Raw genomic sequence first — 27,483 nt, 5'->3', positions numbered from 1 at the left:
AAAGGGTCAGTCAGCATCCTCAGATGTGAGCTGAAGGGAAGGAGAGAAGGGTGGAACCCGGACCCGGGAAGAAGTCCAAGGGGGTGGTAGAAGCCCAAGTTGGTTCGTCCTAGGTAGGGCAGGAAAGAAATGGCCTCTTAACCAATTATATTTTCAGTCTAGGAAAGAAATCGGAAGACAAAAAGGAGAGTGACGGGACAGCGAGGTTCTAGAGGAGATGCAACCTGTCTTATAAAGAGTGGGTTTGGCCTTGGCGGGCTGGAGGGTCACACTGTCTCCTGGGACAGAAGACAAACAATAAGTGAAAATTCAGGGGAATGAATGCCTGCTTTTAAATAAAGAGACCGCCTTGTGCGCTAATAAAAATCACACACATCTGACAACGTTATAAACCACGGGGTGACTGGCACGTGCGATGACTGACACGTAGGCGTACAGCCAGTGACAGCCCCAAAAGAGAGCTTGGAGGAAAGACATCTGAAGTCCCCTCTCCATAATCCTTCTCAGGTCCCGGTACCGACCCCTCCTCTCCTGCGTCTGCACTCTGGCTCCAACACAAAGCAAAGCTCCCTCAAAGTAGAAGCAGCGTATCCGCAGCGGAAAGTTGTGCAAAACCAGCTGTGCGGCCTCCCCGGGCCTGCTTCCTCCTTGATTTCCACCTTCCGGCCTCCTCCGTTTAGGCAGCGATTCGAGCACCAGCCACGCAGAGGCATTGGCTTCACTTCTGCAGCCTGCAACGGGCGCGTTTCCTTCCCAGCAGGAGTTTCACGGGGCAAGATTTCTGCGTGTGCTCCCAGATCCACGCGCCAGTCCTCCGCCCGCGTAGCCCGGTGACCCGCGAGGCCGCCAACCGCGGGACGGCTCGGCGTGGGCACCAGAGGGCAGCGTGAGGACGCGGGGACCGGCAGAGCCCGGCGGCGCGGCGTCCTCCCCAGAGCGGCGCCCCCCAGTCGGAGGGCCGACAGGTCTTTGGACGGGGGGACGCTGTGGCTGGGAAGCTGTCCGCCCCGACTGTGGGTTTTTGCAGTTTGCTTTCCCTGCCTCGGGCGCCCGCAGCTTTGCCGAGCTCGCTCTCCCATCCGAGAAGCCCGGAGGGTGGGCGGGAGGCGGCGTGGCGTCCTGCACCCCCGCGGCCGGACACATCCCCACGCCCGGGAAGGAGGGCGGGCGGCGCCCCGCGACCTCGCCGCGCCGCCCCAGGTGGCGCAGGCCTGGAGCGGCGGGCGGGACCGCGGGGCGGTGGCTCCCCGCGGCGCGCTCCGCCTCCCGGGGCGACCCAGCCTCCCGCACGGCCTCGCCGAGCCTCGGCAGAGCCGGCCTCCCGGGTTCCCGACCGCCGAGGGTGAGCCAGTGCGAGCGCGTCCCGGGGCGCGCGGGGGCGGGCGGCCGGGGTCGCGGGGACGCGGGGCGCCCCGGGGTGGCCAGGCGCCCTTCCCGGGCCGTTCCCGGCAGGCGAGGTGTGGCCTCTCGGCGTGGACCCAGGGCTTTCGTCCCCATTCGCCGACCTAGTCTAGGGCTGTTGGTCTCAGAGCCTCAAATCACAAACCGCGTTTCTCCCCCCCTTTGAACTTGAGCAGTTTGACAAGGCTGCGTCGCGGGGCGGGGTTGGGGACTTGCGCGTGCGCGTTGATGGGCATTCGGAGGACATTCGGTCCATCAGGGGATTTTTACGTGTTTTGTTGTTGTTTTTCCGATAAACCAGGGAGTCCCTAGAAGTGATAGATTTTGGTTGTCTCCCCAGAGTAGTTGCGAGGGTCTTGAATTCGGGTTCCTGATCTTTCTCCGCCTTTTTTCCATTGCTAAACTGTTCCGTGAGTACAGTTTCTTACCACTAACATGAAGGAGCGAAATGAGAGCGAGAAGACAGAGTCCACATTCTGAGATAAGGAAATGCTCAGGCCCGGCCCGCCGGCCAGGTGGGGCTTCTCTGTGCCGGAACCCTGGTCCCCGAGGCATTTCTGGTATCAGCTTCAAGACCACGTTCTCATGGGGCCTCTCCTGTCACCCATTCCAAAGTGGCCTTCCAGTCAGTTCCTGTCATCACCACGTTCTGTTTTGACCACAGCAGTCGCTGATTGTTGCATTTCATTTATCTGTGCGCCTGCAGTATTTATTGTCTTTCCTCTTGCAAAATGTTTTTGTGGAAGTGTCTGTTTTGTTTCTGGCTTGTAGCCCCAGCGCTAGAAGGCAGTATGGGAGCACAGTATGGGGAACTCAGTAATATACTGGGACTGCATGCGTTTAGTTTGCTTTTTTTCTTTTTTTTTGGTTCTGGACATTAAGTCTTTGCTTCCCTCTGCAGCAGCCAGTAGATCATGGCAACCACTCCGGCTGCTGCTTTCGAAGCCCTCATGAATGGGGTGACAACCTGGAATACCCCCACAGGTCCAGTCCCCAGTGAACTCCTTCTCATTGGAGAAGCCACCTTCCCAGTGATGGTGAATGACAAGGGCCAGGTGATCATCGCTGCCTCCTCCTACGGCCAAGGCCGCCTCGTGGTCGTGGCCCACGAGGCGTACCTGATGCATGCTCCCTTGGCTCCATTTCTTGCCAATGCTGTGCACTGGCTCTGCCCCTTCCTGGGAGCCCACATTGGAGTGAACCCCTGCCTGGAGTCACTAGTAAAACTCCTGCAGGACGCTGGGGTTAAGGCACAGGTTGAGTCAGAGCCGGGAGAGTCCCTGGGGGTTTACTGCATCAATGCCTACAATGACAGCATGACTGAGAAGCTGATCCAGTTTGTAAAAGGAGGAGGGGGCCTGCTCATCGGGGGCCAGGCCTGGTACTGGGCCAGCCAGCATGGCCATGATAACGTGCTGTCCAAGTTCCCTGGGAACCGAGTGACAAGTGTGGCTGGAGTGTACTTCACTGACACCTATGGAGACGGAAGCCACTTCAAGGTCTCTAAGCAAGTGCCCAAGATCCCTCTGAACGTCAGGTGAGTGCCTGCCCAGCCCCCTCGCCCCACAGAATGTTAAGCAACAGAGTCCCTTGTTCAATGAAGTCCAGTTTCAGTACAAGTGATTCCTTAGTGTTGGGACCACCACAAATCAAATACAAAATAATTAAAACTCACGAAGACAAATGAGCTGTCTCTGTCACTCCCTCCTATGACCAGAACAAGAATCACACTCATTCTGTTTTTCACCACTCTGTCTCTGTCTAATGCTAGAATAAAAACAGTGTTTATCAATATCTCAAATAAATGAAAGGACAGGGGCCCTCTTCTGGACACTGGGGGTCCAGCAGAGATCAAAGCAGACAATGCTGTCATGAGCCTGTATTCCAGTGGAGAAGCAACTGAGATAACTTAGGAACTGAGGAAGCAAATAGATTTCGTGAGCTATTGGTAAGGGGAAATATGAGTAAAGCACTTTGTGGATACTGAGATGAGGAAGGGAATTCAGGCCGTTTTATTTAGGGTCTTTGGGCTGAGTTAGGGTATGTGGATGCTGGTATAGGAAATTGAATATGCAGGTGATAGAAGTGCAGAAAACTCACACAGGTGACTCAAGTATTTGCAGGATCCACAGAGAGAGGTGGTGTTATTGCTCTAACCCAGGTGCTGTGGCCAGCTGGCGGAAGTTGGAACCATACCAGCAGGAGTCGCAACTATAGATGGGAGCTGGAGTCTTGGAGAAGACATTGTGGTTTTCAGAGACATGTCCTCAAAGAAACATGTAGCTCAGCTCTCCCTCCCTCCCTCTCCCTCCCTCCCTCCCTCCCTCCCTCCCTCCCTTCCTTCCTTCCTTCCTTCCTTCCTTCCATCTTCTCTCTCTACCTCCTATGGGCTGAACCCACCAGGATCCAGGGGAAAAGGGAGCCCAGGCGTGCAACACAGAGGATGACTAAGAAGAGTGGGGAATGGTCTTGAGTGCAAACAAGCAAATGGCCAGCTTGGAAGGCTTCTCAGGTAAGTGACTGTTGAAAAGAGATTTGAAGGAAGTGAAGGAACGAGCCCTGTGGACCTCTATGAGAACAGTAGAACAGGAAAACCTGAATCAACCCTGCGTGGTCCATTTCAGGAGCATCAAGTAAGTTAGAGTGATTGGAGCTGAGTGAACGAGGGCTACAGCAGTAAGAAGTGAGGTCATTGAAAAACTGGTAGTCCACGGGTAGAACCCTAGCTCTTATTTGTAATGAGACGGGAAGATATTTTGGATTATATACAGAGGATTGACATGATGTGACTTACATTTCTGATTCATTGTTGTGGACTCCTCCTGTTGGGAGGGTGGGGCAGCAGCACCAGGGACAAGTTTTGGTGAACGCGTCCATTTATTAACGATCAAGCATAAGCTTGAAAGGGCAGGCAGGGGGGCATAGCTAGTTCAGGGCAACACTAATTCCACAAAATAAAGCCGATATTGGCGCCACTATGATTCTACAATCAACTTGAAGGTCAGGTATACGGAGCTTTCCAGGTGGTCCTAATGGGCCTGGGCCACACCCTGGAGCTGTTTCATCACACTCCCGTTTATATTTGGCCATTACTAGATCATATGGCCAATTCTAGTTGTCAGGGGATATGAAGGAATGAATATTTTTAAGAGGACACTGGAATCTCTGAAAATATGAATATTCTACTACAAGGAAGAAGGGGCCTGGGACCTACCACTACTGAATGAAGAACTATCAGTGCCCTCAACCCTCAGCCCCATGCCCTGGCACAGTTGGAATCCCTTCTCTTCTGAGAGATCTGGAGAGGCGATAGGGTTACTCAGAAATGTGAGGGTGGATCTGACTTGCCACAACTTGTTTTTGATCCTAATACTCTGACTAAGGGATAAATGTGCAAAATTCAGTCATCACAAATCCTCTTAATTGTACCGAAAGACTCTTCTTCAGGAAACTAAACCTGTTTTTCTTCATCTGCACCTACATTTTTCATCTCTGCTACTGAACTCAGAGATACATTTTGTGGTTATTTTTTAAATTCTGATCATGAAATCTTTAAAATTGTATAAAAGTAGAGAATAATATAATGAATTCCCATCCAGCTGTTGCCTAACCCCTCAGCAACAGTCTATGCATAGTCAATAGTATTTCATTTATAAGCCCCCCCAGGGATTTTTTTGAAACACATAGCAGATATCATTCAACCTGTATTTCACTATAAATCACTAAATATATGCACTCTTTTAAAAACAATCACAGGGTACCATTTCACACTAGGAAAGAATAACTTCTTAATATCATCACTCATCAACATCGTTGTTTCATATTATTTACTCAAAATTTGTAGACATTGGTATTTAAACAAATTCCAAATATTTGGATTTCTTTTTTTAAAATAAAGATTTATTTATTATTTGAAAGTCAGAGTTACACAGAGAGAGAAGAGGCAGAGAGAGAAAGAGAGGTCTTCCATCCGCTGGTTCACTCTCCAATTGACTGCAACTGCTGGAGCTGGGCTGATCCAAAGCCAGGAGCCAGGAGCTTCTTCCCAATCTCCCATGTGGGTATACGGGCCCAAGCACTTGGGCCATCTTCTACTGCTTTCCCAGGCCATAGCAGAGAGCTGGATTGGAAGTGGAGCAGCCAGGACTTGAAGCAGTGCCCATATGGGATGCTGGCACTGCAGGCAGCAGCTTTACCCACTGTGCCACAGTGCCAGCCCCTTCTTGCAATTTTTGTTGTTGTAGTTTTGTTGTTATTAGTTTTCTTTGGTCTGAATGCTGCTGTTTGTGTACCTATGATATTATTTAATGCATCCCCCATTTCCCATATTGATTGTGAATTTGAAGTTAGATCCAGATTCTACAGCAGAATTAATAAACTAAACTTCATGAGGCAGCCCCCTGTTTTTTTGTAAATAAAGTTTTATTACAGCACAACTATGCCCCTTTATTTACATATTGGTCTGTGGTTCCCATCACGCAAGAATTACAGAATTGAATAGTTTTATAGTTTCAGCAGAGATCATATGGCTCACAAACTTAAAAAGTTTGGCCCTGAATGACAAAGTTTCCCAGCTCCTGATCTGGAGGCTGTATCAGATTCCTGTTTGAATTTTTGGCCTGACAGTTTTGTAGGTGGTGGTGTGTACTTCCATCAAGTAGAACATACCATCTGAATTTCTGTCTGCTATGATGTTATCTGTCATGAATCATCATCACTACATAGATTTGAATCTGTTAGTTCATTAGAGATTATAAAAAGGTAGATTCAAAATTCTAACATTTCTCTTATATTTTTATCTGAGTAGTGATACAGCTTATATAAGAGAGATGAGAAAAGTACTTAATTTTCTTCTCTCATTTAGAAATCAGTTTTCAAAATACTGATTTCTTAGTATCTCCCAAAGGTCACCAATATGTTTTAAGTTTGTTAGGAATAATGATGAAATCATGGATTTGAACACACGGTGTTTCATTTATTATCTTTATACTAAAATTGTTCTTTGACCATTGTGAGCCAACTCAGATTGACTCCTGATTCGTTGACAGGCTTCATTGCAATTAGAAATAATAAGAAATTTCTGTTTTGCAATATTTATTTCCTGCCCATGCCCAGGAGTAGCCATTTCTCCAAGGAACTCTGTGTATTTTAGTGGGAAGTGGTATTTAGATATCACAATATGGATGTTAGAAGTGTTCATTGTTTCTAGGAATTCTGAATAGGTAAAACTAAGAAATAGGGTTTTTTTCCTAAGATAAACACAAAGGTTCATACTAATAGTTAAATTCACCTTTGAGATTATGTGGTTTTTCTTTCATTTCAACAGCCTTACATTGATAGCTTATTTTCCATGATAAAAATTCCAGGGGCCAGTGCTGTGGCATAGTGGGTTAAGCCACGGCCTGCAGTGCTGGCATTCCATATTGATGCTGGTTTGAAACCTGGCTGCTCCACTTCCAATCCAGCTCTCTGCTATGGCCTTGGGAAGCAGTAGAAGATGGCCCAAGTCCTTGAGCTCCTTGCACCCATGTGGGAGACCTGGAGGAAGCTCTTGGCTTCTGGATTTGGAACAGCACAGCTCCGGCCATTGTGGCCCATTGGGGAGTGAACCAGCAGATGGAAGACCTCTCTCTTTCTCTCTCTGCCTTTCCTTCTCTCTGTGTGTAACTCTTTCAAGTAAATAAATAAATCTTAAAAAAAAAATTCTAGTTCTGTAAGACACCAGTGTAATGGTTCATTTATTCCATGATACACACTCAACAGTTATGAAATATGAATAACACGACTTCCAGCAGTATGATTACTGTCATAGTTTAAGGTAATTTTTACTTCCTTTTGTCATTATGTTGTATTTTATTAGGTAAATAAAGGCCAACTACCCTCTTTTAAAGTCCTTTAGAATAGTTCCTTCCTCTGCAGTTATACATCTAAGTAAGCATATATGTTGACTAATTTGGTTATTCTACTTTTGATTTTGGGAATTGTTTTTATAATTTAATTTTATTTTATAATTAGGAAAAGTAGTCATGCTGATTCAAAGTCAAATCTCAAGAACCTCTTTTCTGTCCCTGTCCCTCTGTACAATTCAATTCTTTCCTCTATTTCTATTATTTAATGCCCCATTATTTGTTTATATATGAATATACACACATGCATTAATAGCCATCTTTTTCTTTTTGGGTTCACCCTCCAAATGGCCGCAACGGCCAGCACACTGCGGTCAGCGTGCTGCGCCGACTGGAAGCCAGGAGCCAGGTGCTTTCTACTGGTCTCCCATGCAGGTGTAGGGCCCAAGCACTTGGGCCATCCTCCACTGCCTTCCCAGGCCACAGCAGAGAGCTGGACTGGAAGAGGAGCAACCGGAACAGAATCCAACACCCCAACCGGGACTGGAACCCGGGGTGCCGGCACCACAGGTGGAGGATTAGCCAAAGCACACTGTATTCATTGTTTCTTCCCCTTTCTTTTTCTACTTATTTTATGGATGTTGCTCCATAATAGTGAATGGAGATGTGTACACACTCTATTATACTACAGTGTATAGATATAGTAATATAGACTATCCAGTAATTGCCTTGCTGACAGTCATTTGAGTTTCCAGTAGGTACTTTATTTAGTATATAGTAAACTTACTATATTTAGTAAATACTGTATTTACTATTACAACTAGGCTTCAGTGGATACCCTATGTATATATCTTCTTCTTATTTCCATATTCATAGGAGTAAGTTGGTGAGTCACAGGGAAATACAGATGTAATTTTGCTAAGCATTACCAAGTAACCCTTTGCATGTTTGAGTATTTCACATTGCTAGTCTTCATACTTGTAAGACTTTTATTGAAAAAAAAAGGATGTTGAAGTATTTGTATATTTTGTAGTTCCCATTATGGCCCTAAAAATGTTTATCTTTATATATCTTCTATCATAATACAACAGTTTTTGCTATTCATGATTACATACTGCTATCTTATATTCTCCTTAAAAACATCATTCTATTATAAATCATATTCTTATTGAGAAGATATGATCATAATATAAGTTCCACATCATTGTCAAAGTACTTCCTTTTGTTAGATATTTAAATATTTCCTGATTTCAGTATTTTGTGGGAGAGGCCATAATTATACACTAGCCATACATGTCTTTTAAATACTTCAGAACTCTTCTTCCATGAGAAGATCACAGTGTGTAACTTTGCAGCTCTTGTTTTATAAATATCAAAACATATGAAAATCTAATTGCTAGAAAAATAATAACACTGGTAGTTCATCATCGAAAAACTTTGTTTTCAAATTTCTCTTCCTATTCTAGATCTTCTCTCAGCTATTGAAAAACCAATGTGTTGGCCGGCGCCGTGGCTTAACAGGCTAATCCTCTGCCTTGCGGCGCTGGCACACCGGGTTCTAGTCCCGGTTGGGGCACCGGATTCTATCCCGGTTGCCCCTCTTCCAGTCCAGCTCTCTGCTATGGCCCGGGAAGGCAGTGGAGGATGGCCCAAGTCCTTGGGCCCTGCACCCGCATGGGAGACCAGGAGAAGCACCTGGCTCCTGGCTTCGGATCAGCGCGATGCGCCGGCCGCAGCGGCCATTGGAGGGTGAACCAACGGCAAAAAGGAAGACCTTCCTCTCTGTCTCTCTCTCTCACTATCCACTCTGCCTGTCAAAAAAAAAAAAAAAAAACAAAAAAAACAAACAAAAAAAGAAAAACCAATGTGTTATTTATTTAGGTTCAATTAGACCCCCTCCTCAGAGACGTCTTCCCACTCAGCTCTGTAGAAACTAGGACTATCCCAGTTTCACTTTACACATTTCTCCCTGTATAAGCTAAGTACTAACAGGATACCTGGCATGCCTCCCTTCCTCCCTCCTAGAGGTACTCCCTTTTGAGGTTTGCAGTGAACTTTCCTAGCAACAAATTTTGGCCAAAGGCCTGGACTGACCCAGCAGGCTCTCTAACTTGAAATCCCTGCTGGAAGGCCCTGAGCTCCTTAAGGGAGTTGTGCTCTGCCCCACCCCAGCTCTGTCTGCCTGGTGGACAGGCTGAAACCACAAACCAACACAAGATCCTTTGGTGCCCTATTCCTGAGGGCTACGGTTGGCTGCACATCTGTGTTTGTATAACTAGGAGGACACTGCAGTTACTTTACTTTAATATTCAAAGCAGAAACAAAGGTACTTGCTCTCTTTATATCCGCATCAAAGAATAGAGGAAGACATCCACCTCAGATCATCCACAGTTCATTGCACCTGTGTATTGTGTGCTCTACAAGGTTCAGAGCCTCTCAGGCGCTGCTCATACGAAAGTGACTACACATTGGTAGCTGGGGTGTGTGCACCTAGAGGATTATATGTTACCTCAATCTACGCTCACCACAATCCTGTAGAGTTGGAAGGTCACTGACCAAGGGCTTCTAGGTTTTTTGTTTGTTTGTTTTTTGGACAGGCAGATTTAGATAGTGAGAGAAAGAGACAGAGAGAAAGCTCTTCCTTCTGTTGGTTCACCCCCCAAATGGCCGCTAGGGCTGGCACACAGCAGCCACCGATCCAAAGCCAGGAGCCAGGTGCTTCCTCCTGGTCTCCCATGCGGCTGTAGGGCCCAAGCACTTGGGCCATCCTCCACTGCACTCCCAGGCCACAGCAGAGAGCTAGACTGGAAGAGGAGCAACCGGGACAGAATCCGGCACCCCAACCGGGACTGGAACCTGGGGTGCCGGTGCCGCAGGCAGAGGATTAGCCAAGTGAGCCACGGTGCCGGCCAGGGCTTCCAGATTTTAAGGGGCACACTTCTGATTCCAATCCAAATGTAAAGAGTTTCAAGTAAACATTCTGTGAAATAAGGTTAGCTCCTGGAATTGGCCTGCCAACAAAATCTGATAAAATGAGTGAAGGAATTTAATAAAACAAAAAATTTGGGTAGGAGCATGAATGTCGTAGCAGTTAAGATACTGCTGCAGACACCCACACCCCACATGGAGTATCTAGGTTCAAGGTCTGACGTTGTTCCCGTTTCTAGCTTTCTGCCAATGCCCACTTGGGGAAGGGGGGTTACCAGATGGTGGTTCTAGTAGTTGGGTCCCTGACCCACAGGAGGGAGATCTGGATTGATTCCTGGTTCCTGGCATTGGCCTGGCCCAGCCCCAAGCATTATAGGTAAATGGAGAGGGAAGCAGAGAATGATAAATCTCTTTTTCTGTATAACTTTCAAATAAATAAAACAACTTAAGAAACAATTTTTAAATGGAAAATAGCATAAAAACAGCTGAATATGAGTGTTTTTGATAATAGTGGCATATGTGGCTAGGCACTGGCCAGAGAGAGGAGTAGGTGAATGAAATGTGGAGTATCTCCCAGTACCACCCAACCACAGATATATAATGGAAAGAAAATAGTTGAGAACACAAAGTCAAGCATGGGAAGATGAAGAGGTTGATGAAACACCTGAAAAGGAATTCAAAGAGCAATCAGAAGCAATGAGAATGCAAACCTGTGAGATAAATCCAAATAGCCTGGGGCTGGTGCTGTGGTGCAGTGGGTTAAAACCCTGGCCTGAAGTGCTGAAATCCAATATGGGCACTGGTTCTAGTCCCAGCTACTCCTTTTCCAATCTAGCTCTCTGCTATCGCCAGGGAAAGCAGTAGAAGATGGCCCAAGTCCTTGGCCCCTGCACCCACAGGGGAGACTTGGAAGAAGCTCCTGGTTCCTGGCTTCTGATTGGCACAGCTCTGGCCATTGTGGCCTTCTGGGGAGTGAACCAGCAGATAGAAGACCTCTCTCTCTGTCTCTACCTCTCTCAGTAACTGTATTTCAAATAAAATAAATCTTTTTTTAAACTTTTATTTAATAAATATAAATTTCCAAAGTACAGCTTTATGGATTACAATGGCTCCCTTCCCATAACTTCCCTCCCACCCACAACCCTCCCCTTTCCCGCCCCCTCTCCCCTTCCATTCATATCAAGATTCATTTTCAATTCTCTTTATATACAGAAGATCAGTTTAGTATATATTAAGTAAAGATTTCAACAGTTTGCACCCACATAGCAACACAAAGTGAAAAATACTGTTTGAGTACTAGTTATAGCATTAAATCACAATGTACAGCACATTAAGGACAGAGATCCTACATGATATTTTTTAAAAATTGATTAATTTTCTATGCAATTTCCAATTTAAAACCAAGTTTTTTTTCATTTTCAATTATCTTTATATACCGAAGATCGATTCAGTATATAATAAGTAAAGATTTCATCAGTTTGCACCCACACAGAAACACAAAGTGTAAAAATACTGTTTCAGTACTAGTTATAGCATTACTTCACATTGGACAACACATTAAGGACAGATCCCACATGAGACATAAGTACACAGTGACTCCTGTTGTTGACTTAACAATTTGACACTCTTGTTTATGGCGTCAGTAATTACCCTAGGCTCTTGTCATGAGTTGCCAAGGCTATGGAAGCCTTTTGAGTTCACTGACTCTGATCATATTTAGACAAGGTCATAGTCAAAGTGGAAGTTCTCTCCTCCCTTCAGAGAAAGGTACCTCCTTCTTTGATGGCCCCGTTCTTTCCAATGGGATCTCACTCACAGAGATCTTTCATTTAAGTCTTCCTTTTTTTTTTCCAGAGTGTCTTGGCTTTCCATGCCTAAAATACTCTCATGGGCTCTTGAGCCAGATCTGAATGCCTTGAGGGCTGATTCTGAGGCCAGAGTGCTGTGTTTAGGACATCTGTCATTCTGAGTCTGCTGTGTCTCCCCCTTCCCATGTTGGATCGTTCTCTCCCTTTTCGATTCTATCAGTTAGTATTAGCAGACACTTGTCTTGTTTGTGTGATCCCTTTGACTCTTAGACCTATCAGTGTGATCAATTATGAACTGAAGTTGATCACTTGGACTAGTGAGATGGCATTGGTACATGCCACCTGAATGGGATTGTATTGGAATCTGCTGGCACGTTTCTAACTCCACCATTTGGGGCAAGTCCAATTGAGTATATCCCAAATTGTACATCTCCTCCCTCTCTTTTTCCCACTCTTATGTTTAACAGGGATCCCTTTTCAGTTAAAATTTAAACACCTAAGAATAATTGTGTGTTAATTACAGAGTTCAAACAATAGTACTAGAACAAAAAGAAATACTATAATGGATAAAGTATTGCATTGTACCTCAACAGTCATGGCAAGAGCTGATCAAGTCACTGTTTCTCATAGTGTCCATTTCACTTCAACAGGTTTCCCCTTTGGTGCTCAGTTAGTTGTCACCGATCAGGGAGAACATATGATATTTGTCCTTTTGGGACTGGCTTAATTCACTGAGCATGATGCTTTCAAGATTCCTCCATCTTGTTGCAAATGACCGGGTTTCATTGTTTCTTACTGCTGTATAGTATTCTATAGAGTACATGTCCCATAATTTCTTTATCCAGTCTACTGTTGGTGGGCATTTGGGTTGGTTCCAGGTCTTAGCTATTGTGAATTTAGCTGCAATAAACATTAATGTGCAGACAGCTTTGCAAACTATGCAACAGATAAAGGGTTGATAACCAGAATCTACAAAGAAATCAAGAAAATCCACAACATCAAAACAAACAACCCACTTACGAGATGGGCCAAGGACCTCAATAGACATTTTTCAAAAGAAGAAATCCAAAGGGCCAACAGACACATGAAACAATGTTCAAGATCACTTGCAATCAGGGAAATGCAAATCAAAACCACAATGAGGTTTCACCTCACCCCGGTTAGAATGGCTCACATTCAGAAATCTACCTACAATAGATGCTGGCGAGGATGTGGGGAAAAAGGGACACTAACCCACTGTTGGTGGGTATGAAAGCTGGTTAAACCACTATGGAAGTCAGTCTGGAGATTCCTCAGAAACCTAAATATAACCCTACCATGCAACCCAGCCACACCACTTCTTGGAATTTACCCAAAGGAAATTAAATTGGCAAACAAAATAAAATAAGTCTTTTAAAAAATAAATCCAAATAGCCTGACACTGGAACAAAAATAGATATGGCATCAATGAAATAGAGTAGAACCCCAGAAATCAATCCATGTGTCTATAACAACTAATCTTTGATAAAGGAGCTAAAATGAATCCCTCAAAAATGGATACTATCTTCAAAAAGTGGTGCTGGGAAAATTGGATCTCTACTCTCCACATGAAGAAGTACGAAACAAGACCCCTACCTTACACCCTATACATAAATCGACTCAAAATGGATCAAAGATCTAAATCTATGACCTGACTCCACCAAGCTACTTGTGGAGATCATTGGGGAAACTGAAAGACATTAGCATAGGCAAAGACTACTTGAAAAGACCCCAGAAGCATAGGCAATCAAGCAAAAAATGACAAATGGAATTACATCAAGGAAGCTAAGAAGCTTCTGCAGTAGGGCCAGTGCTATGATGCAATAAGTTAATCCTCTGCCTGCAGTGCAGGCATCCCATATGGGCACTGGTTCTATTCCTAGCTGCTCCACTTCCAATCCAGCTCTCTGCTATGGCCTGGGAAAGCAGTGCAAGATGGCCCAAGTACTTGGGCCCCTGTACCCACATGGGAGACCCAGAAGAAGTGCCTGGCTCCTGGCTTCAGATCAGCTCAGCTCCAGCCATTGTGGCCATTTGGGGAGTGAATCTACAGAAGGAGACCTTTCTCTCTGTCTCTTCCTCTCACTGTCTGTAACTCTACCTCTCAAATAAATAAATAAAATCTTTTTGAAGGGAAGCTTCTGAACTATAAAAGAAACACTTAACAAAGTGAAGAAGCAACCAACAGAATAGGAGAAATTATTTGTATAATATGCAACTGATAAAAGCTTACTATCCAGAATCTATAATGAGCGCAATAAATTCAGTAGCAACAAAACAATCTAGTTAAGAACTGGGCAAAAGACTTGAACAGGCATTTTTCAAAAGAGGAAATTCAAATGGCTAGCAGACACATGAAAAAAAAAAATGCTCAGGATCACTATCATCAGGGGAATGCAACTAAATACCACAGTGAGGTTTCATCTAACTCCAGTTAGAATGGTTTTCATACTGAAATCAAGAAACAACGAATGCTGGCGAGGATGTGAGTGAAAAGGTACCCTAAACCACAGTTAGTGGGACAGTAAACCAGTGCAGCCATTGTGGAATACAGTATGGAGATACCTCAGAAATCTGAATATAGATCTACCTATGATACAGCCATCTCACTCCTGGGAATTTACCCAAATGAAATGAAATCAGCATATGAAAGAGTTATCTGTATCCTCATGTTTACTGCAGCTCAATTCACAAAAGCTAAGAGATGGAATCATCCAGATGTCAAACATAAAATGACTGGATAAAGAAAATGTGTTATATATGTGCTATGGCATATTACACAGCCATAAAAAAGAATGAAATCCTGTCTTTTACAACAGCATGGATGCAACTGGAAATGACTATACTTAATGAAATAAGCCAGTCACAAAAAGACAAATACCATATGTTCTCCCTGATCTGTGATAACTAATAGAGTACAATAAATGTAATATGTAAATATTCTCATTGTAATCTACATTAAAATTATTACTGTGCATAAACTGTTGAGAGGAATTGGCTTTTAGTCAAAGTGAACTTACTTATTTTCTTGTAACAACACAGGAAATATTTAGATGGTACATTGTTACTGGTTGTATTTCATTGAAAGAAATGAGTGACTAACAAAAAGTTTTTTTTTATGGATGAAATGGTCATTTTTCCATTCAATTATAGTTTATAGCTGTTGTCTAAATTCCCATTAAAATAATTGTATATAGATTATCTTATATCCAAAATTCTTAGGATATTAGGATAACTATAGTTCAGGTTTTGATTTTTTTCCAGATTTTTGGCATATATATATATATAATTAGATGTCATGGGAATGAGACCTAAGTTAAATGTGAAATTCATATGCATCTGTGCACATAGCCTGAAGGTAAAGTGTGCAGTATTTTTGGTGTGCGTGTGTTTTGATTATGACCCATCACATAAACTCAGATATGGAATTTTCCATTTATGGCATGATGTTGGTATTAAAAGTTTTTTATTTTGGAGAATTTTGGATTAGGACTGTTCAACTCTCATCATTAATGCCCTCATTTGTGGGAAAATGAACAAATTAGGATGAGTAGATTCTTAACAACTGCAACAATGATATTTCAAGTGTAAAAGCAACAGAGCTACCTCAGGATCTGGTGGAAGCAGAAATGGACGCTAGAGGTTTCCATCTTCCAAGCATGGTTGTGAGCCGAGCCTGCTAAGCCAGTTTCATCTGTGGTTAAGTGGATGAAGCCTAGCTTTAGGCCTTCCCAAGTAAATGATCAGGACCACAACAAGGACACTTGTAGCCCCTAATTGTTCTTTGCCCTTCAGTGAGTCATTAACAACCTTAAGTAATACATGGGGAAACTAATAAGTAGGCAGTATTATTTTAAAAGGTGGATGGATGTGGTGCATGAAGAAACAAATTGCCCTTAGGAGACTGGAAAGGGTACGCAGGAGAATTCACGCACACTTTATCAGAACCCACAATAGAGCTCTCCACACTGACTTAGAAACAATCAACGTAATAACTGTGTAAACATGTGGTAACAGTATAAATTACAAAGGACAATGCAAATTTACTCCAGATATTAACAGAAGCAGACATGCCTAGAAGGAAAATATGACCCAATAAACAAAGCACATACCCTGAGAATGCTCCATGCTCTAAAAGAACTATTGAAAAATGTGTATTAAATAAAATGAGAAACATAGCAAGATGTAAAAGATGGTTTCAGAATGAAGAAAGCTAAGAGCAAACACCTCAGGTAAAATTAAAAAATTAGCCACCACACAGAATAGGATAGACAAGCCATCTCTCTGTCGGGATGTAACCAGAAAACAAACCAGTTCTGTATTGGAATGCAGGAATTACGAAGCACACACAGAGATGGCTACACAGATGATAAAGGAGCAGAAGGACCAGTCAGGGGATGGGAGACTACCAAAAATAGGCTAGACCCATGTTCTGTCATTGCTAGATGGGGGTAAGGAGAGGAGCTGATGTAGCCAGACCCAGGGGGCAGGAGCTGTAAAGACAACATTCTGAAACACCTAGCTCCCCGTCCCTAATCAAACACAGGTGTGCAGTACCAACCACGGACAGACTGCTGGGGACATCCTCGGAGCAGTGACCAGTACACAACAGCAGGTGGCCCTGTTTATCTGCAGGCATGCATGCCTCCCAGTGGCATTGCGAGGAGTTCAGTTACCTCTCAGACTTTTCCTGAAGTGTCCCTGTGGAGCCCTTCCCCAGTGTGGAGTCAGGGTACTTTCTCAGCTAAGGCATTGTTTCAGTGGCTCCAATCTGATGTTGAAACTCATACTCTTTCTTCTTAGGCAGGACGGTAAGCTTAAGCAATGATCCTCTCATGTGCTTAAGAATTATCTTACTGCAGGTTCCTTCAATTTGTTTGGTTTTCTTGTTCACCTATTAATTCAAGTAAAATCAAATGCCAAGATTTTTAATTGGAAAATATGGTTCCATTCCTAAGTAATTCCTCTTTCTCTATTTATCCATCCATAAACTCAGCTTGCTGTTGATTTACCTATATCTAGATGTGCTATTTATTACTGATAGTTTTTTCCTACTTCTTGTACTTGCTTGAATTACTTGAATAATTAATCCACATTTAAAACTTTATGAAGACATTATTATTATTTTCCATTTATTTACTCGAGTCTCAGTAATACACACATGAAAAGCAGAACATTCTAGCCTTCCTCCTTTATTTTAATGCTTAAGCTATTTTAATCTACTTTTTTTTCTGATTACCCTTTTCTAAAAATTTTCCTTTTAAAATCTGTAATCATAAATTATGCCCCTATTTTCTGTGAAGTTTTCAGATTTAGTCATCTTCACAATTAAAGTAGGTGCACAAACATAAATGAACTTTAAAGTGTCGACTGCGTACAGGTCTTGTGCTATGTATGCCTTCACGTAGGCTGTCTCCTTTGATCCTAACAATGCTCTTCACTGGGACTGGGAGCACAATAAATAAAGCTTCGATGAGCAGTCAATGTGACATGGTTGAAATGCTTATAGTTTTAGTAGAATTTAGGTGTGACCTAGAAAAATAAATACATCTGTGCCCATAAGTGAGTGACATCTGTTTTTTAACTATTCATAATGAGTAATTAATGTAACTGCATTTTTTTTACAAAAGTCAGTGTTCCAATTTATTTCCTTAATTCTAAAGAGTTAAGTGGGTTAACTGAAATCGTGTTTTTTAAAAGGGAATTGAATGCTAATTACCCTGATGTGCTCAGTACACGCTATGTAAAACTGGACACTATAAAAGTATACAGCTATTGCATGCTAGTCAAACTTTTTTAAAAGAGAAATTTAAAACTAGGCATGATTGGGACCACAGCAATTTTCCCCCGGTGCCTACAGGCTTACAATAAGATAGAAAACTATGTCCACAACTTCAAGATGGCCAAGAGAAAATATCCGTCTTGCTCAATAATGATCCAGACTATTTGTTGATTTACTGTTCACCTGTACTTATAAGGGAAAAAACACAGAAAAGTACAAAAGCTCACAGTGAGGGTGGGAACATCCTGTCAACTTGGTTCCTCTAGTCCTTTACTTGACGTGGTAGATCCCAAGAAAACATTCCCGCTGTTTGCCAGTGTTGTATCCTCAGGTTTACCACAGAGTGACTTAAATCCAGAGGAGGATGCTTGTATCCCATTCTGTCTGAGCAGAGAAACAGTTAACCTGCACCTGTTCCTACCAAGAGACCTCCTACAGTCATGTTCCATAAGAAGTACACAAGGTTTGAGGCTTACGTTTTGTATGTGGAAAATGACAACAGCTCACTCCACACTGAACTTTCTAATCACCACTGTGCTTCCGACCATGGCAGGTTTTTTTATTTTTCCCTTTTTTGAAAAATATTATTTAAGGTATACAAACTTCATGTATTTCCTACTGAGGAGAAATGAGGGACAAACCATCTGTACTGGAAGCACTTTCTTCACTCTCGTCTTGTACTACAATAACTAAACTATTTTTGTTTTTCAAAAACATTATTTGATTGTTATGAAATAGACAGATGTTAATTTTAAAAATTGAGACAATAAATTTTATAAGGTTAATTTGAATTACCTGTAATTTTACTAGGTAAGATGACCACTGAAGACATTTTAATGGTGATATTTTAGATCCCATTATTAGGTCTGGTTTTGTGACTTTTTGGTGTTTTTTGTGTTTGTGCAAAAGCTGACCAATATAGGACACACTATCTTATAATCTAATTTTTAAATTTTTCCCATTTAGTGTTTTCCAAATTTCAAGTAATTATTTTAAGAACTATAAGGTTTATTATTTATAATTAACCATAATTTATTTAGCCAATGTCTTATTATTTGGCATTTAGAGTTACTACAAATCAGTGAGGAAAAAAAAATCTTGAAATTAGAAACTTTCTCTGAATTCATTACTATTTGACCATTTCTCTATAAAAATAGTAAATATTTTCATCATATAAAGTGATCTTCAAAAAGTTTTAAAAGCCTGTGTGTTTCAATGGATGCTCTCTCTATCTCTTTCTGTCTTTGAAATAAATGGAAAAAAAACTTAAATACTAACAAATGGTGGCATGTAGTGTAGTATTAAATGATACTTGTGATGTGTTTCCATTTGTAGCCCATGGAAAGTGCAAGTTGAGGTTTTTCATTGCCTGCCTTCACAGAGAATTAGCTCTGAGAGACTGACATGCAGAACTACTTTCTCCAGGCATAATAAATGAGTCTTTCTAATTTAATTCCCTTACATACTTGATTATTTTAAAAGATATAAAATTCAAGCTAGAATACTTCAGACTTACTTGGAAGATTTCATTCTGAGAATGTGGATTCTTAAGTATGCAAATAAGACCACCAACTCCTTCTACATAGTATTTCACTAAATGTTTGACAACTATTGCCATTAGTTTTTGTATCACTGAGAAAGATCAAACGCAGTCATTAAGTGACTCCAGCCTTCCTGTCTCTCGTGTCTTTTGCAGGTGTGGCGAAGATCTCAGAAAAGACCAGGAGAAACTCCTAGAAGGGATCTCAGAACTGGACATCAGGACTGGGGGAGTTCCTTCCCAGCTGCTGGTGCACGGGGCCCTGGCCTTCCCTCTGGGACTCAATGATTCCCTTGGTTGCTTCCTCGCTGCTGCCCACTATGGCCGTGGCCGGGTGGTCCTGGCTGCCCATGAGGGTTTGCTTTGTGCTCCCAAGATGGGGCCCTTTCTCCTCAATGCTGTGAGCTGGCTGGCCAGAGGCCAAACAGGCAAAGTTGGGGTAAACCCGAGGCTAAAAAATCTTTGTTCACTACTGTCAGGACATGGCTTGGAATGCGCCCTGGAGCCTCATCTGACCAGGGACATGAGTGTCTACTGCTGTGCGGCTTACACTGACAAGGAGGCTAAGGAGCTGCAGGAGTTTGTGGCTGAGGGTGGGGGTTTGCTGATCGGGGGCCAGGCCTGGTGGTGGGCCTCCCAGAACCCAGGTCAGTCTGCTTTGGCCAATTTCCCTGGTAACATCATCCTCAACTGCTTTGGCCTCAGCATCCTGGCTCGGACTCTCAGCCCAGGCTGTTTCCCCACCCCAACTCCTGAAATGAGGAGTTATCACTTCCGAAAGGCTCTGTCTGAATTTCAGGCTGCACTGAGCCATGGGGGCAGGGACTTAGAAAAGAGCTGCCTGGCCAAGTTGCGAGAAGACGGTGCAGCCTTCCTACAGATTCCTGCCGAGGGAATCCCTGCTTACGCATCCTTTCACCGGCTCCTGAGAAAGATGCTGCTTCGCTCGGGCCTTCCAGCTGTGAGCAAGGAAAATCCAGTTGCCAGGGACTCCTGTGAGGCCACAATGCTCTGCCTGGCCACAGAGCTGGCACACTCTGGAACTGACTGCTCCCAGCTGGTCCAGAGACTTGGCACCTGTGCCTCCAGTCTGCAGCCTTTGGAACACTCCATCACTGTGGAGATCAATGGAACCAACCCAGGTATGGTGTTAGCAGAGACATGCACATATCACCCTCGGGGGAAGATGGGATTGATGGCCTAAACAGAATCTGGCAGGCACTGACCCTTAGAAAGTCTGGTTCTGTGCTTTTTTGGGCACTTTCAAGAAGATGGTGGTTAGGGTTCTACTTAAGGAAAAGTCCAGGAAGCATGGACAAGTTGGGGGTACACAGGAAAGAAGCTGTACCTCTAGGAGAGGCTGGAAAACTTCAGATGGAGATGGAGTCAAGTAGGAAAAAAAGAACTTGGTCTTCTCTTTGTCAGGCAATGGTGATTCCTGGCTGAGTACTGGGCTGTATCTCCTGGAAGGACAAAACGCAGAAGTCTCACTGTCTGAAGCTGCTGCCTCTGCTGGATTGAAGGTAAAGCCAGGCCATCTGCAGCCGACATCTCTCCACGCCATGAAGCCACTGCATTCTTACCCACTGTCTTGCTCCAGCTCATGGCAATGCTAAAACAAGAGCACAGGGAGGAATGCTTCCCCACATCTTACAGATCTTAGATACGAAGCAGCTACATTTCAGGGAGCCTAGCTGAGTTACTCGGATCAGATCCTGTATTGAAACCTAACTGCACGATTTCCACATATGGTGATTTGTACCTACCGACAGAGGAGTGGAGAGATACCAAATTGAGTTACTAATATCAGATTCTGTATTGAAATCCCTACCTCCACATATGGTGATTTGTACCTACCGACAGAGGAGTGGAGAGTTACCAAATGTGAGAAGGAGTTCTTAATACCTACCAGCACCTCATCTACTCTCCCAATAGCACAAGGTTTCTCTGAATTTTACCTATTTCTTTGACACCTGGAGGGTATGTCTAATCTCTTCACTCACAAAAATACGACCTACCTGCAGAATTTAAATTTGATCAGCTTCCTCAACACAGAAAGTCATTTCCTACCCCAGTTAGGATTTTTTTTTTTTACAGGTAGAGTTAGGCAGTGAGAGAGAGAGAGAGAGACAGAGAGAAAGGTCTTCCTTTTTCCGTTGGTTCACCCCCCAAGTGGCTGCTACGGCCGGTGCGTTGTGGCTGGTGCTCTGCACCAATCTGAAGCCAGGAGCCAGGTGCTTCCTCCTGGTCTCCCATGCGGGTGCAGGGCCCAAGGACCTGGGCCATCCTCCACTGCACTCCCAGGCGACAGCAGAGAGCTGGATTGGAAGAGGAGCAACTGGGACAGAAACCGGTGCCCCAACCAGGACTAGAACCCTGGGTGCCGGTGCCGCGGGCGGAGGATTAGCCTAGTGAGCCACAGCACCAGATGTTTTTTATGTCAGCACATGTTCTAGAGCTTTATTTCATCTAATCTAATAAAAGAAACTCCGGGAATCCCCACAAGTGGCCTTCATAGATTCCCCCAAATACTGGGGGAGAGAGAGTATTACTGTGCTCCCCAGGCCAGATCCTGCTGCTTCTCAATGAACCTCCTGTCTATACAGAAAGAGCAGAGCAAAATCTCCAGCTTATTCCCCAAATCAGAATCAGCACATAGACATAGGTACTGATATAAGAGCCCATGGCTCCACCTATAAAAGGCTCAAGATCTCAGACCCAGCCTTGAGCTTATGCCTGGTCTCTTTTCAGCTCAAGTCTCAGGGAGTTTAAAGAGAAGCTACTTAAATCCCTGGGAAAATGATCATTTGTATGTTTTATTCCTTATGTCTTCGGAGTGCTAAAATTTCATGGGTATCGATGCAAAGCTCATAGGAAAGGGAGCCTGCTGTCCCAGGGACATGTTTGTCTAATACACAACTCCACACCCACATCACAGGGACTCCCATCCCTGACACCTGTTGGAATTACCTGTCCAGGTACAGATCGGCTGCCATACTGATAACCTGACCAATGCCAAAAAGCTATCCCGGGCTCCTGTGGTGACTCACCAGTGCTGCATGGACAGGACCAAGAAGTCACTCTCCTGCCTCTGGGGTGGCCTACTCTATGTCATCGTGCCCAAGGGCAGCCGACTTGGCCCTGTGTCTGTGACCATCAGGAGAGCAGTGCCGGCCCCATACTACAAGCTGGGTAAGCATGCTGGAAGTTGGAGGAGGAGAGCGAGCTGTGGATGCTGTTGTGACTGGGCTGGTTGCTAAGGGGGAGGGCGATAAGGCTCAGTGGAGAGGAGGAGGAAGAGCTGTCCAAGGCAGGAGCCAGGGAACAGGGGCAGAGCAGGGAGAAGGTCTGGAAGCCTGCCTACTTCACAGCCAGAGACCCTCATGAGAGCAGTTCATTGTTTCAGTGTTCTGCTTCTGGGGTTTAAGCCATATTGTTCTGAGTTCACGGGAAGGTGAGGAAGTGGGTGGCAGGTTCCATATTTATTCCCAGGTAAAACATCCAAGGGGGAGTGGAGGCGCTGTCTCCAAGGGAACCCAGCTCCCTGGGGAGAGCTGGCCACGGACAATATCATCCTGACGGTGCCAACTGCGAAGCTCCAGGCCCTGGAGGACCCTGAGCCTCTTCTCCGCCTCTGGGATGAGATGATGCAGGCTGTAGCCAGGCTGGCAGCCCAGCCTTTCCCTTTCTGCAGACCTGAGAGGATTGTGGCCGACGTTCAGATCTCAGCTGGTGAGTGCACATTGTATGTTGTTACGTATCATTTTAGCCTCTTTAGATGTGCAAGATGTGTGAAACAAAATTCTATTAGTAAAGGGGAAAAGACATAAAAGACACGGACCACGATGGATGTGAAAGATGTGTGCAGATGAAAACCACTTACATTTACCAAGTAAGATTTCATAGGATAATAGAACAATCTCAGGAAAAGTGGCGCAAGGACCTCTTAGATGGCAACAAGTGACCTTGTGAGGACAGCATACAAAATGAACGACTTTCTTCAAACAAGAGTCAGAGTTAAAAATGAAAAACAGAAAAGATTCATGAGGGGTAGTGTACTGTGTGATTTAGAGTAAAGAGGAACATGGGAAAAAAGTAAGGAATTCTGATCCTCACATAAGGAAAATTCCTTTGGGGCTCAATTATCTTTCAAAAATACACAATGATCTATGTCACAGAGCACAAATCTGGACAGCAGTGGTTAACATGGTGTGGGGGTAGTAAAAAAATGACACTACCCTAGCCACCAGGAACTCAATCCAGACGTAAGATATAATGTCAGGCTTGCACTCACAAGAAGCTCACAAGAAAACGAAGCACTGAGTTGCATCAGGATACCAAGGCGAAGTGCATCCACATCCTCACGGCCAGGGCGAACAGCAGAGTATAACACAGGTTGGAGAGGCTGGGAAGGGGATGGGTACTATTCAGTCTCTGCTCAAGTTGAAGAAGGGGAGCCAATCACTGTGGACATGATGGCATTAGTGGGGACAACCAGGATGGAGAGGGAAAGTTCTACGATAGTGAAGCATTGGGCTGGAACCCACTTTTCATGTCCCGTGTCTTCCTTCTGCACCTCTAGGCTGGATGCACTCAGGATACCCTATCATGTGCCACCTGGAGTCAGTGCAGGAGCTCATTAATGAGTCAGGCATGCGAAGCAAAGGTCTGTGGGGAGCCATCCACGAGCTGGGCCACAACCAGCAGTGGCATGGCTGGGAATTCCCCCCACACACCACAGAGGCCACGTGCAACCTCTGGTCAGTCTACGTGCATGAGACGGTGCTGGGCATTCCCAGGGCTCGGGCCCACCCTGCCCTGAGCCCTTCTGAACGAGAGAAGAGAATTAAAGCACACCTGGGAAAGGGAGCCCCTCTGAGCGACTGGAGTGTGTGGACCGCTCTGGAAACATATCTACAGGTATGAGCAGAAATTCAGGGAGATGGGCTTAGGGACATGAACCCCTATGTGGGTTCAGTTATGTGGCGTCCTGACCTGTAGGAGCCCTCCAAACCCATCACCATGCTCCAGCCTGGACCCACCCCTCAGCAGACACAGGAGACTGGGCCAATGTGGTGCCTCCCAGCTTATACTTGTCTAAGATGGAGACAATGACACCTCTCCCACTCACCTCCTATGATTTTGCAGTGTAGGGGAAAATGAGAAGTATTATGAGAAAAGCAGAAATATAGCATACTGATACCCAGCCGACAATATGGTAGCTATTCCCAAAGTTGAATCACAGCTCTTCCACTCACTGATTCTGCCTTTGACCCCCTACTAAGTATTTCCTATTTGGTTCTTGTTTTGATGTGTCACATGTTGTTTTTCCTCCCTTTGGTTAGCTAGTTAGTGTTACATCCCTTTAAAATCGCAGGAACATGTTTACAGCACAACTGCACTACAAGGTGGCATTCTAGGGACAAGTCTGTGGGAAAGGTTCTCATATTTCCATCACCCAGTTGAACTGAAAATGTTTTTGATTTTCAGTGAGTCAGTAAATGGCTGATCCAACAGGAGAACATGGAATGTTGACAGAACATCTACTTCCTGTGAAGCACAGCACCCCCTGGCCCCTTTCTCTACTCTTTGAGTTTTAATGTTTTCAGGGGGTCAGAATTGTTTCCCGTGCCGGATCTCTTGTCTCACACAGCCCGGTCGATAGGATTTGGTTGACCCAGTTTTCATGGAGACAACTACTACGAGAATTTAAGCAGCCTGCCCAAGAGCACCCGCTTATTAAATGGATCTAGAATTTAAAATCAGGAGTTAATGACCAACCCCAAATTTTGCCCTTTACCTTCTCTGATTTTTTTCTGTCACTAATGTTCTAGTGAGTGAATGTGAGATTATTTTCCTTTGCCTCACTTTTCATGTTCTTTACAATGGGACTTCAGACATTTCATGGAAAATAGAATATGAAAATAAGTTAATTTGGGTGGAGATCTATGCATAGCTTTTTCATGCTGTGCCTTTTCAGGGACTTTTTGAAGATCCTCTCATTTACCTGGCTACCACTGTGTTTTGTTTTCATCAATAAAAGCTCTCAATTCACTTTCCACAAATGTTTTGCAGGCTGTGTAGTTACTTGGAGGGTGTACAGACTTTAGTGGTGGGGTTGCTGTAGTGTAAGTTAAAGCCCTCATTCTTGCTCTCACCTACGCACTCACTGTAGTGCTCTCAGTAGCACATGCACCTCCATCAACCTGGAGTCTCACGCTAGGTCGTGGGACGTGCAGGCGCCTCAGGATTCCTCCCCTTCCAGAGGTCTTCTCCTGGTCATTCCTGCTATGGGTGCTTTAACAAAGGCCCCATTTTTCTGCTCTCAGTCTGTCCCAGTTGCCTCAGTCTTCTACCACCCATCTTTCATACTACTCCCAGAATAACATTAATATTCCACCTTTAAAAATCTTACTGTGTGCTCTTTAGAGATGAAGCTGCTTAACAGGGTATAGAGGGTCCTTCTTTATCAGATTTTGCCAACACCTCCAGCTATATTTCCTGGTTTCCTGACCTCTGAATTTACCCTTCAGGGCACCAAGCTGCTCACAGTCACGAACACATCTTGCTATTTCTGGTTCCTGTGCCTCCACAGGTTTCGTCTCTGCTGCTGCAATGTGCTTGGACACCTTCTCCATTACCTACCTAGTCAGCCCTCATTCATCTCTAATGTCCCCTTCACCGACATCACCTCCTTCATCAGCCAGCATGTTTGATCCTTAGTCTATTTGTGTGTCTGCCTCTCCTACTGACCTGTCCCTTCTACGAGGGTAGGACCCTTTAGCATTGCTGTCTAATACGGTACCTGCCATGTTGTATGCATCTAATGAATGGTATATTTTAATAACTATTTATTAATGTACTGATTGATAAATTATGTTAGAAGTTGGCCAAAGGCCAAGGCAGTGAAGACAGATGAGCAATGATGAGAATATAATAGTGAGACTGACTCCAGGGGATGCGCAATGTGATCGATGTCATCTGACCTTGAGCTTCAATATCCCACATTCAGAGGATTCTTATCCATAAAGGGAGTGGGACTACGAAACCCCTAGATTCCCAATTCCAAATTTCTATAGCCTTAGTTGCAAGCACTTCCAGTTCTATAAACTATGAGTCACTCTCTCTTTGACATGCCTGGCTCTTTCCTTTTCTTCCCCAGAGGCAGTGTCCCACAGGGCAATATGGTAACCTTGCACAGTCATAAGTCTGAGTAGGCAGTAAAACAAGTAATGATTATTATCATTGTGTTTGGGAAGTGCTGGAAGTCTCCAGCTTTCAGGGCCCCTAATGGGTTGATTGTTTGGGTTTCTCATCTCAGTCAGGCTCAAACCTGTCCTGATACAGAGGGAAACACTTAAGATCTGAGGATATAATTTGTATTCAAGGTAATAATAACTGCCAAATGTGGAATACTGACCTCATTTCCTGTGAGCCCCTGGCCTAGGGTTTCATGGGCAAGTGGTGGAGCCAGCAGGGCTGGGGTGGGGGACAGGGAAGAAGCTAACGATGAAGAAGTGATCCCTGTAGAGGCAATGTGCTTGTGACCACTGCTGTCCCAGTTGCAATGGGAAACCAGACTCCTCATTCTGCCCCTTCTTTCTCTGCAGCTCCAGGAGGCCTTTGGGTGGGAGCCATTCACCCAACTGTTTGCTGACTACCAGACCCTCTCAGGCCTCCCCAAAGACAAAGCTGGCAAGATGAACCTATGGATGAAAAAGTTCTCTGAAAAAGTGCAGAAGAATCTCGTTCCTTTCTTTGAGACCTGGGGCTGGCCCATCCAGAAGGAAGTGGCTGATGGCCTGGCCCACCTGCCTCCATGGCAGGGAAACCCCACGAGGGTACCCCATTAGGTTCTGAGGAGTAAAGGGGGATGGAGAAGGGAACTGATCGTGCCATCAACACCACCATTCTGATTTGACTGGGATGCTGAACACCTTGAACCTCAATCCCAATTGCCAGCCAGACTTCAGGACAGCAGTCAAGGTCCTAAATCAAGACAGAACCACCTTTCTCAGGAATGTGTCTTTGTACTTCTGCTCATGGGTTTCTCTTTATATGGAGGGGTCTTCAAAAACTGCATGGAAAACATGTACTATGAAAAATCTACACATAGGTTTCAAAATTTTGTGCAAAAATAAATGTAATCTTTTAGTTCCT

At 44.4% G+C, this 27,483-nt stretch overlaps 1 protein-coding gene across 3 annotated transcripts; it reads left to right on the top strand.

Moving 5' to 3' along the window:
- Positions 1 to 1,274: 1,274 nt before the first annotated feature.
- On the top strand, positions 1,275 to 27,483 carry LOC133758313 (TRPM8 channel-associated factor 2-like). 3 transcript variants are annotated; one of them, XM_062189510.1, is made up of 8 exons: positions 1,275 to 1,342; positions 2,303 to 2,938; positions 19,480 to 20,465; positions 20,749 to 20,846; positions 22,302 to 22,515; positions 22,816 to 23,055; positions 23,906 to 24,243; positions 26,934 to 27,483. In XM_062189510.1, exons 2-8 carry the CDS (start codon positions 2,316 to 2,318, stop codon positions 27,174 to 27,176), a joined length of 2,742 nt encoding a protein of 913 aa, XP_062045494.1. In that variant the 5' UTR covers positions 1,275 to 1,342; positions 2,303 to 2,315; the 3' UTR covers positions 27,177 to 27,483. The 3 variants fall into 3 exon arrangements, with proteins under 3 accessions (XP_062045494.1, XP_062045606.1, XP_062045551.1); XM_062189567.1 differs by having other exon boundaries at positions 1,287 to 1,342; positions 2,306 to 2,938; XM_062189622.1 differs by lacking the exon at positions 2,303 to 2,938 and having other exon boundaries at positions 1,284 to 1,342.

Source organism: Lepus europaeus, chromosome 1 (assembly GCF_033115175.1).
Source record: "Lepus europaeus isolate LE1 chromosome 1, mLepTim1.pri, whole genome shotgun sequence".
Lineage (NCBI taxonomy): Eukaryota > Metazoa > Chordata > Mammalia > Lagomorpha > Leporidae > Lepus > Lepus europaeus.
The sequence above is the reverse complement of the archived record's forward strand: the minus strand, read 5'-3'. Positions and strand labels throughout refer to the sequence as shown.

Coding starts and splice junctions, on each gene's coding strand:
- LOC133758313 (XM_062189510.1), top strand. CDS start 2,316: ATGGCAACCACTCCGGCTGCTGCTTTCGAAGCCCTCATGAATGGGGTG. Junction 2,939..19,479: donor AAGATCCCTCTGAACGTCAG/GTGAGTGCCTGC, acceptor TGTCTTTTGCAG/GTGTGGCGAAGATCTCAGAA. Junction 20,466..20,748: donor GATCAATGGAACCAACCCAG/GTATGGTGTTAG, acceptor TCTCTTTGTCAG/GCAATGGTGATTCCTGGCTG.